We start from the raw sequence: 11,013 nt of genomic DNA, 5'->3' as shown, positions 1-11,013 counted from the left end.
CCTGCGTGAGACAGGCGTCTCAGGCGCGGCTCGAGCCACGCGGAAAACGCGTGCATGCTAGAAATAGAACCGACGCCTGAGTGTTCCTGCAACAAGAGTGTTCTCTGGCTAGAGCGCAGAACAGCGGAGTTTGTATGAACCGAAGTGCATGCCTGAGCTTGTATTGCTGCTGTTGCTTTGACATTGTGGAAAATAGAATAAACAAAATGTATTAGACTTTTTACCCGTTATTATCAATCTAAATTAATCTCGTTTTTAATTTAGGCAAACTTAATTTCGTTTTTTCTTTATTTAAATTTCGTTTTTCTTTATTTAAATTTTGTTTTTTCTTTATTTAAATTTCGTTTTTCTTTATTTAAATTCCGTTTTTCTTTATTTAAATTTCATTTTTTCTGTATTTTAATTTCGTTTTTTTCTTTATTTAAATTTCGTTTTTTCTTTATTTAAATTTAGTTTTTCTTTAGGCCTATTTAAATTTCGTTTTTCTTTATTTAAATTTCGTTTTTCTTTATTTAAATTTCATTTTTTCTGTATTTAAATTTCGTTTTTTTCTTTATTTAAATTTCGTTTTTCTTTATTTAAATTTCGTTTTTCTTTATTTAAATCTACCCTTTACTGTGTCAGTAATTTGTTAGTCAGAAAAATATTAGACTACCTTAAAAGTATTGCTTAATTAACAGACTGTGTGCGTTTTATATCACTAGTGCAGTGTCCGTTCTCGGAGAATATAGCCGCCCTGCTCGCGTGAGGTGCGCCGCTTCCCGCTCGCGCTGTTCTGTAGTTTACTATTAATTCTGAACGTGTCGCGTCTCGCGTGTCTGTCTATATTGCACCAAATGCGACACTGCACTCCCTTGTGAAGTCGATTGGATGAACGGTTCTCGAAATAATCAAAATGCAAACGGACAGACAGACACATAGAGATTACTACCTATATTCCTTACTGAGCACGAAGCAGCAGTGCAGCCAGCCACAGGTGCGGTTCCCGAGTGTTCTACGTGGTGCGCTAAACTGTGGCGCTGTTACAAAATAGCCTAAATTAAAGCATTTAAAGTTGTGGATAAAACATAGGCTAATTATATTTAGAATACAGTAATATATAACTGCTTATAAAGGAATAAATATCAAGGAGTAAATCAATGAAAATTTCTTTATTGGTGAAAAAAAAAAGTTATACCGTGATATTATACCGTCACCGTTCAAAAGATGAAAAATACCGTGATATTAATTTTAGGTCATATCGCCCACCCCTAGTGCACGTGTATCTGTACCTGTGTACCTGTAAAGTCATCCGCAGGGTGGAAGATCTCAAATGAGCCAAATCTGATGAGAAATATGGACAGATTCATGAGTGCAAATATTTTAAAATAGCCTACTTAAACAAAAAGTGAGGATGCATTTCAGTATATCTTATTATTCATAGCCCTAAAATTGGTTGTAGTGATAAATCTGGCCAGTAGATGGCTGTATATAAATATCAAGGCTATGTTTTAGAAAATCCTTGGACTTGGACATGAGTGCATCTAAAAAATACATTTTAAAAAAGACTTCTTGAGAGATCCATGAAATCTCAGTGTAGGCCAAACCAAACTTCTCTACAATCTTTGCTGATGATCTTTAACACTAATACCCATTTTTAAGACAGCATAATCTAGTAAATAGTTCCTTTGTTTTGCAGACTTCAGGATTTTGAACATTCTTTCGATTTTAATTTAGTAAATAATGCATCCCTTTCTCTATAGTCTTAAACCCAATCACACAGCACAGACAGACACTGACCAATGCGGACAATCACCAGATTAAAAATTTACGTCACTTCTCAGACACTTCACAACTCAAAACACTGATTGAACATGTTCAATCGGCGAAAACAAGCCCGACCAATGGCAACAGATGCAAACAGGGGTAGCACAATGATCCAACAAAACCCAACTAAGTGCCATTGCCATTGGTCTGGGTAATTTTATATTTAATTTTTTTAAATAAAAACAAAGCATATGTTTAATTGTTTAACATAAAAACAAAGTATGTGGGAATATTTACCTATTTATTTTTAGCATATATTTATTAGTAACGGTAGCCTACCGAAGGCGTCCGTCCTTCGCCTTTAATCTGAATTTCCCACCGACCACAGGGGCCTGTGCTGGTCGGCTCAGAAGTTTGCTCAATGTAATGTTTAAATCCTGGTAAGCATGAGGCAAAGAAAGTCCTCAATTCTTAGAGATTTATTCAAATCCAAAAGCTGGACAAGCTAGCCCAGTGCCAGTAATTGGCAGCAGGTTCAACACACTTCAATTCTCACTCGACACCTTTTAAAGGTAACAACATAAGGACTACAGCGCCATCTCCTGACAAAAACGACACTGTCTGTCTCCCTGTCTTCAGATAACACAACCGTCAGCCAGCGAAGCGAACTGTCCGAACTGGTGTCCGCAGTAGCAGTGCCCAAATCACCCGAGACCCGCTCAGAAACTATGCCCCGTGCGGATCACGTAAAACTTCGTCTGCGTTCAGTCCTACACGTAAAGCAAGAGCCGGTTCGGATAGCGCGCCTGCGGCTCCACACGAGAAAAACACATGAGCCCGGTTGTAGTGATGAATCCAGCGGCAGTGTGTATAATGCAACGTTATTGAACTTTAGCCTTAATTGTAGTGGGGTGAGAAGAATTTGTGCCATTCTGATACTAATGAAAGTTTATCTTGCACTGTGAACCGTTTGCAGGTGCTCTATTCAAGAATAGCCTAACATAATTCTTCAAGGGATTAATGACTCAACACCGCATGAACACTTTAGCCTAAACCACAACAAAATCCATCCTATGTTCATCTATCTCAAATATCATTCCTATTACCGTCTGCAATATCACTACTGTAGCTTAATACATTTTACAGTTAGTCATCTGAAGGATCTAATAGTTGTTCGCAGGTTGAGGTGGCTTTCAATCCATTATGTGGCAGGTCATTAAAGAGAGAGTGCCTCAGATTCCAATGATTTATCACTTGCTTGTAATTGCAGCAGGGGTGTGATAAATAAATACAGACCCTCATAAATAAGCTTGTTTGAAATTGCAGATTGTGGTTCGGTCAGCTATACCTTTGGGGAATGAAAACATAAATCAAGTGTCTATCCATTTCAGGAAGAACAATAAAATGTACTACACAACCAGATGAAGCTGTGCAGTGTGCATATTGGTTTCAAAAAAAGTGGATCGAGTCTACAAAGTTAATAGTTGCTGTTGTTTAACTTTTTTTTTTTTTTACATGACAGACACATTCAAGGTCAGCTGAGTTGAAATATGTTATTTTTATTTTCTCATATTATTTTCATTTATTTTTAATTTGGTGCTTTTTAAACTTACATTCAATCTGGCTCCATTATTTTACGTAATGCGCAATTTTCAGGATCCAATCAGTTCCAATAAATAAAAAACACATTCCGCCATGCATATTTCTCATTTCAGAATATTAAATGAAATGGGTTGCAAGCAACAATTCGCAATTATGAATTATATATTGTTATTATACATTCATTTTTTTTTTAGAAAGAAATCATATTTTTGTTTTGTTTTTTCTTTTAAGTGACAATATTTATAGAATCAATGTACAATTACAATTATCTGCCAGTGAAACATTCAATAGGAAAAGAGTTTAGAAACCTATAATGAATTAAACCCCATGGAGTCTACAATCAGTGTAACATTTCTAATGGGTTATTAATAGAAAAACAATTTACAGAATACATATTAAACAAGGCATATATACAATTTCTAAATTTTTTATACATAATATTTTAATCAGTAATCGAATAAAACTGAATGTCTACAAACATCAAAGAGATACAATTCAGCAATCTCATATCATAAAACTCTTGACTTTGTTTTACTTTGCATAACTACTGGACAAAATCACAAGTCATTCAGAGTCATGCAACAATCAAAGAATGCAAATATTTAAATGATGCTCTACCTAAACATTTGCAGTATTTTGGATTTTTTATTTTTTTTTGTTTGTCCATAAAACATTGACTGGTTTCTTCCTTATAAACTGATCTAAACTCAAGACACTGCAGCAAGTAATACAAAAGTCCAGGCAAAGGAAATGCACAATGCTTTTTATTTCAACGGGCTTGTCTTTGCGGTCTGGGCAAAAGACGATTGGCAAGCAGACATGCAAGGGCTATACCTGCCACCTGTATGAAAGCAAGGCCCAGGACTGTTGCTGCAATGTGAAAGACGTTGTCATTTACCAAGCTGAACACTTTGCGGAAACAACCGTGAGCATGAATCCCTGCTAGCTCGATGTTCCTGCCTCCATTCTCTGGCAACGGTCTGTTACGGCAGCCTTTGCGTTTTATGCAGCAACTGTCTGGTAAAGACACAGCGGAGGAATCATTCCCCAAACTTCCTGTTAAGTACACAGCATCTTGGATAGCCCAATCGGACATTAGCCAATCACGCCAGCCCTCAGCGCCACAGCACTCTAGCGCCCTCTGAAGGCTGTCAAGTGCGTCTGCGCGGCCCTCGTCTTCTCCATAGTCCAATACAGCTTTCTGAAGTCCGCTACGGAAACCTTCAGCGATGTCCTCCCTGTAGAAGAGCCCTGAGAGACCCGCCGCTAGTCCACCTATGAGTGTGACCAACTGGAAGACGCCATACACCCGTAGAAGGTAAGGAAGGTTGGCAGCCACTCCCAAGCATCCTAAAAAACCCCAGGCGGTCACAGAAGCACCTGTGCCTAACAAGATGATGGGCGCGTTAGGGTAGCGGTTCGCCGATAGTAGCATGTAGTCAGATAACGAAGCCTGCGCCCATATGCCCAGGGTGAAGATCGCAAGGCCTGCTGCCCAAAAAAGGAAGCTGAAAATCAGGAGTGCAAGGCGCAGCAAGGGCATGACTCCCACCGCCCGGCAGCACGGTGGGGCAGCTCCAACTGCAGGCACAGGGGGCGCCAGCGAGGCCTCTGAGCACAGCGATAATGAAAGACGTTGCTGCTGGTCAGCGTAATCTCGGGAGGGAGAGAGCAGATAGCCAGGGAGTGCTGAAGGCCGACGGGAAACAGAGGATGGAGCCGGTCGTAGAGGAGAAGACAGTCTTTGAGTAGCGTGCAACTCTCGCTCCCACTCCTTTGGACGGCAGGGACTTGCCCGAGCTGGCAGCGAGTCGTAAGGCGGTGCAGGGCTCATGGCCCCGTCTTTATCTACCACCATTTCACTCTCTCTCTTTTACTCCTCCCTTTGTTTCTCCTCTCTTGAATAGGTCCTTCCTCATCGCTCCCTCCTGTGCTTTATGGCTGGTCATCAACCCACCAGCGCCTATTCACACCCTCATTTCACCATAAATCGTCTTTGGATGAACGCATGGCACGCTTATCTTCGTCTGCAGCTTTTCCGCCCTCTCTCTGCAGAATTTCGATGTTTATTTGCGACATTTCTTACACTCTCTTGCTGCTGCAGTGGCCGTCTGCCTGTACTGCGTCTCTGACAATGTGTGGGGGGAGGGGGGGTTGGTGATTATATGGCTATGATGCTGTTAACCCACACCACCCTGATCTCCTTCTGCTGGTGCAGGAGCCCCCGCTCAGGATCATAAATGTCTGTTCTGATTGATGTGTGGCCTTAATAGGCCTTTAATAATCAAATGTCTTTACAACACTGATATTGATTCGTTTTTAGATTAAATCTTATAGATATTCAGCACTACTCATGCATGCTATAGTATGTGTTTGTGTATATTCAAGGACACTTTTTATATATTTATTGTCATGAATATTAAATTTGCTATCCTATGACTATGTGCACATTCTTTGGGATAAAAAAAATAAGCATTGAAAGAGTTCCCTTGTATGCTGACTTGTAGGCTGCTTTTCCCTCACTATCTGCTCCCAAAAAAATACTTCATTATAATAATAATTCATTTTACATTTATAATACATTTACATTATAACATAATTATACATGTAATGCATAAAAATGTAATACAGTTTAATTGAATTAAAATTAATTCCATTTGTTTTATTTTAAGAATATAGTGATTGATATGTAGGCATCATTTATATATTTGTCTAAATAACATATTTGAAGCATTTAAGCACGAGGATAAGAAGGAAGATTTGCATACCTTTACTTTTTCTACTGATGTGGTCCATGTACTCCAGTTCATTCAAACCAGATAAAACTGCAAAATACAAAATTAACAGGCCTCACTACTCAGGTATAAGCTGATGAAACATCCTCAAGTAACACAAAATTCTCTAACCTCCTCTCTTGAGCTTATAGAGATCCATTCCATAATAAATGTATTTTTTCTTAAAAATTAAGAACAATTTTGTTTAGACAAACAACTTACCTTGCTGAACCAAATTAACAGTTCAATAATATATATAGCTTAGACTGATTATGTAAACAAAAAGATTTTAAAATGAATCAACAGTTGATATTTTTGTTTATCCGTCACACTTTGTCACACACCAGCCAGACTTTGACCTTTTGCATGCACACATAAAGATTCACACAGAGGAAACACTCAGTATCCCCCCTTAATGGTGATGATTCATATTTATAAAATATATTAATAGAACAGTATCTCGCTCAACAGACGTTTGAAAAAGCTTAGGAAACGTGACTCCCCTTTTCTAGTGCACCAGCCTTCTCCGCCATAACATCACTCCATAGAAGGAGGAATTTATGTTTAGACATCTGTCAGTGAAAGGCAATGATGGGCTCTCCGAAAAGTGAGGGAACAGAAAATGTGAGAGAAGAGATGCAAGATTGTGGTTGATAGGAGACTCTTTATCAATTCTAATGAATGTTTTATTATAACTGTAGGTACTGTATCTAACAACTCCTTTGAAATGCTATCAAGTTATTTTATCAGTAAATCTGAAATATGCACCCAATGTCCCTTTGTCTTAATTTTTTTGTACATTTGCTGTTACACTGTTTGATGGTACTTACACTTTAGTTCATTCATTGTTGGACAAAGCTGGGCTTTACGGAACATCTATAATGCCTTGTATCATTTAATCACTTGCAAAGATATAAATGGACACATTTTATTTTAAACAGGTGGCAATGTTGGACACTGTATCCGCCAGACCTGATGCGGTGTCGTGCACGTCCAAACACAAAAAAAACACGCGGAATAAAGACTAACTTCCGGCTACTTCCGGTATCCCGCTCGCGCGTTGTTGTTCGTTGCTTCGGTCAACTTCACGACAATCGTTCGCCGTTGGGTTTAACCGCTATTATGGTTTGAGTCAGTGACATAAGGCGTTGAGAGTTGACTAAAATACAAATATAGATTTATTCTAACTTTGAATAATGGAGATCCTTAACGTAGAGAGTCGCGAGGCGGGTGAGTATTTTTTTAGCTTGTGAGTTAAATGCTAAGAGAGTGAAGCTAGCACAACCAATCCTATTAAAGTTACTCACTCACACACCACAACTCAAAACACACTTGTTTATATTTTTTAAGAAGAGCCTGGTAAATGAAAGTTCTTATTTGTTATGTCATTTGCAATTATTGAAACTGTATTTATACAGTTAAAATACATTTTCTTATTATAGGTCTATTTATATTATTAATTACAAGTTGTATGTAGTCATTAAAATAAGATTTAAGTTGTTTTAGTCAAGTTTAATTCTTATATATATAGTTTTCAGCGTGCATGTAAAGTTTAAAGTTAACTTCTTCCTAAGAACAATAATTCTTTGAAACATACGACTTATACATTCGAATTTCAATTTAGTGCATCACAACAACTTTTTTCAGAAATATTAAGATCTCTTTATATTATCTACTGATAATATAACTCACTTTAAATTTATTTATTCCCTTTGTTTTTTCCCTCAAGCTCTCCCTCTCTCTGCCCTGCGTCTGGTTGTGCCGCCTCTTCGGCTGATGTCAGCGTTTCTATGGCAGGTGATTCAACGTCGTAATGTGACACAGTACGGGAAGCTGGAGCAATTTGTGATGCTGGTAACAGAGACTGTTCCAGACATCATGAGTCGAAGTCTGGTTAATAAACTTATCTTTCACCTGCGTAAAAAGGTAAATCTTATTTAAGAAAAATGTATATACATATACATGTATATAGATACACACACAGCACATGTAACGTGGGATTTTTTTCTTTTAGGTGATCTTGGAGCTTTGCCTGAAAGATAAAATGCCAGATCTGTGGGTCATTCAGGCACATCTCGATTCTCTTCGAAATCTCACACATAAGGTAATAGGTTTTTTTTTTTTTTTTTGTAATTGCACTAACCAAGTTGTTGCAACAAAAAAATCAGTGTCTTGTTTCTTTGCTTTCAATTTGTTGCAGTGGAAAGATGTGGAAAGTCAAATCATCAATAACAAATTCATTAGAATGGTCCACGGCATTTTAGAGGACACAGAAAAGAAAGAGAATTTTATCCAGGTTAGTCTTTTGCTGTATCTTTAATATCTTTCCTCTTCATCTTTTTGTGAAAAGAATGTATAAATCATGCATGAAAATTGGTTTTCCATGTTTCACCTCTGTTTCTCTGTCTTCAGCATGTCTTCCCTGTAGAATATGGTTCAGGATATGATGCCGTATTACAGAGCCTTGCATGGGAGTTCCTGTCTCGAGTGGAAGATCTGCTGCCAGTACCCAACCTTAAAGAGGTGTGTCCTCATTCAAAGACTGCATGATGCATTATACATTATGTTAAATTCAAGGTAACTCTGATCTGAAATCTGATGACTTTCTCAGACAGCCTCACGGCTTTGTGGTGGCCTCTCGATGATGGAGGAGATTGTGCAGCCACTCTCAGATCCAGTGGAGATTAAGGATGTGCTCCAGCACTTCAAAACCAGAAGATTGCATGCGAAAAACAATGAGCACTCTCCGGGAGTTATCACTGAAAGTGAGCTTTACTGTTGCTACTGTACCACATTTGTTGGCATGTATTGAATAACTGAATTAAACACTGAGATATTTAATTAATATAAAACTTTATTATTTTAAAGGTGCAGTAAGCGATTTCTGAGAAACAGAAATTGGCTAGTGTGTTGTGGTGCTCGGTCCGATCCACTTTCAGCAGCATTTCTCAGACATTGCTTACTGCACTTTTAACTTTAATTGTGTCCTGAACATGTTTTTGTGGGATATATCCACAAACACAATAATGTTGTATTAGTTTTAACGGTATTATTAGAAAATATTCAAATGATGTTTTTACAAGAAGTTTTTTTCTTTTGGTCTGTACAGTGTCCATCCCTTCTACAGCTGAAGTAGTTTGTTTGCCTCATCCAATCGTACAAGAAACAGTCTCGCCTGCCTTTACCATTGAAGACGAGGAACCCCCCACTTCCATTGCTCAAGAGACAATTATCGTTGAATCAGAAGGCACAGAGAACCAATCAGAATCTGATCACGCGGCCATTGCCATAATGAGCCCCTCTCAGAGTTACACAGAAGAGGCTGAGACTTTAGCTGACAGCGAGGAGTTCACAGCGATAGCTGACACTGAAGAAGCAGAGGATGGTTTACAGCAAGAAGAGGCACTTTGTGAAGAGAAAGACTCAGGCATCTGTGAAGTCCAGCAGATCTACCTCACCGCAGATGGCTCTGCCGTGGTGGTGTCAGAGTTTGAGAACGAGGGAGAGGAGACGACTCAACTGCAGTTCCTAGAACAATCCGAGATGGTGGAAACGTCTGGTGTGAGGCAAGTCAGCTTAGAGCAGTGGATCTCAGAATTAACTGGAAAGGGCGTCTCACTACCAGTTCTGCCTCCAACTCCTGTTGAGATTGTGAGGGAGGAGACGATCTACGTTCCTGTCATAGAAAGACCACCATCTGTAAAGTCCATCATTCACAGAAAGAGCAGTCCACCACGAGCCGCTCTTTCCAAAAAGACGGCGGCCGCTCCTTCCGAGTCCCAGACAATGCAGGAAGAGAAAAGACACACGTGTCCCGAGTGTAACAAAGAGTTCCGTTTCGAGTGCTTGCTGAGGAATCACATGCGCACACACACTGGCGAGCGGCCGTTCCAGTGTTCAGACTGTGGCAAAAGTTTCAGGTGTCTCAGCTTCCTGACCAATCACATTAAAACACACTCGCTTGCCAGACCTTTCAAATGCTCGCAGTGCGTCAAGACCTTCCGCAAAAAAGCGGACCTCATCAAGCACATCCGTGTGCACACTGGCGAAAAACCATACAAGTGTACCATCTGTGGAAAGAGCTTCTCTCAGGGCTCATACTTGAAGATTCACCGCGAATGCCACACCTCAGAGAACCTGCACCAGTGTCCTCACTGCGAAAAGAGCTTCCCAACGGCATTTAAGCTGTCCATCCACGTCCGTTACCATTCCATGGAGCGCTCATACCAGTGTAACCAATGCGGGAAGAGTTTCATCTATGCCAGCCTCCTCCGAAGACACAAAGGTTATCATGCAGGAGAGCGCCAGTACTTGTGTTCAATCTGCGGCAAGTCCTTCGTCTACATGTTCGACTTGAAGAAGCACCAGCGCAACCACGAGAGACCCCGGCTCAAGATCCCGTGCACCCTTTGTCACAAGACGTTTGCTGGACCTGAGATGCTAAGGTGCCACCTGCGCATACACACCGGAGAACGCCCGTTCCGCTGCAAGATTTGTGGAAAAGCCTTCTCTCAGATCGGGAACATGAAGAGACATGAACGTGTGCACACGGGCGAACGGCCGTTCACCTGTGAAAGATGTGGAAAGACTTACAAGCACTCGTCTCACCTGAAGAACCACATGCTCAGCCACACAGGTGAGCGGCCGTGGCAGTGCTCTCATTGCGGGAGGAGCTTTAAGTTCGCTGGGCCTCTGAAGAAGCATGAGAGAATTCACCTGAGCGAGCGAGGTAATCGCAGAAGAAACTATGACCAAACCCGTGGCCGTGTAAAACTAGAACCCAAAAGCCCTTGACTGAACATGCAGATTTAAAATGACTAGTTAATTTCATATCAGCTGATCATTACTTTAAAAAGGTAATGTTTTGTTTTCCAAACCATGCTTGTTTATG

At 39.9% G+C, this 11,013-nt stretch overlaps 2 protein-coding genes and 1 long non-coding RNA gene across 3 annotated transcripts; 1 reads left to right on the top strand and 2 right to left on the bottom strand.

The window, feature by feature from the left end:
• Positions 1-1,267: 1,267 nt before the first annotated feature.
• Positions 1,268-7,914, bottom strand: LOC311081935. Its single transcript, XR_014606054.1, has 3 exons — positions 7,815-7,914; positions 6,117-6,173; positions 1,268-1,323 (listed from the first exon to the last, which is right to left on the bottom strand). It is a non-coding gene; the product is annotated as an uncharacterized lncRNA (long non-coding RNA).
• On the bottom strand, positions 2,907-5,463 carry LOC311081913 (tetraspanin-7-like). The gene has a single exon (XM_084112603.1). It carries the CDS (start codon positions 5,204-5,206, stop codon positions 4,118-4,120), a length of 1,089 nt encoding a protein of 362 aa, XP_083968729.1. The 5' UTR covers positions 5,207-5,463; the 3' UTR covers positions 2,907-4,117.
• Positions 7,161-10,966, top strand: LOC311081902 (uncharacterized protein). Its single transcript, XM_084112592.1, has 7 exons — positions 7,161-7,352; positions 7,852-8,048; positions 8,137-8,226; positions 8,323-8,418; positions 8,535-8,645; positions 8,734-8,887; positions 9,232-10,966. Exons 1-7 carry the CDS (start codon positions 7,319-7,321, stop codon positions 10,914-10,916), a joined length of 2,367 nt encoding a protein of 788 aa, XP_083968718.1. The 5' UTR covers positions 7,161-7,318; the 3' UTR covers positions 10,917-10,966.
• Positions 10,967-11,013: the final 47 nt, after the last annotated feature.

The sequence above is a fragment of the Abramis brama genome (assembly GCF_963993115.1).
Source record: "Abramis brama genome assembly, chromosome: 4".
In the NCBI taxonomy this organism is placed as follows: Eukaryota; Metazoa; Chordata; class Actinopteri; order Cypriniformes; family Leuciscidae; genus Abramis; species Abramis brama.
Note: the sequence above shows the minus strand (reverse complement) of the source record. Positions and strands in the feature narration are given on the sequence as shown.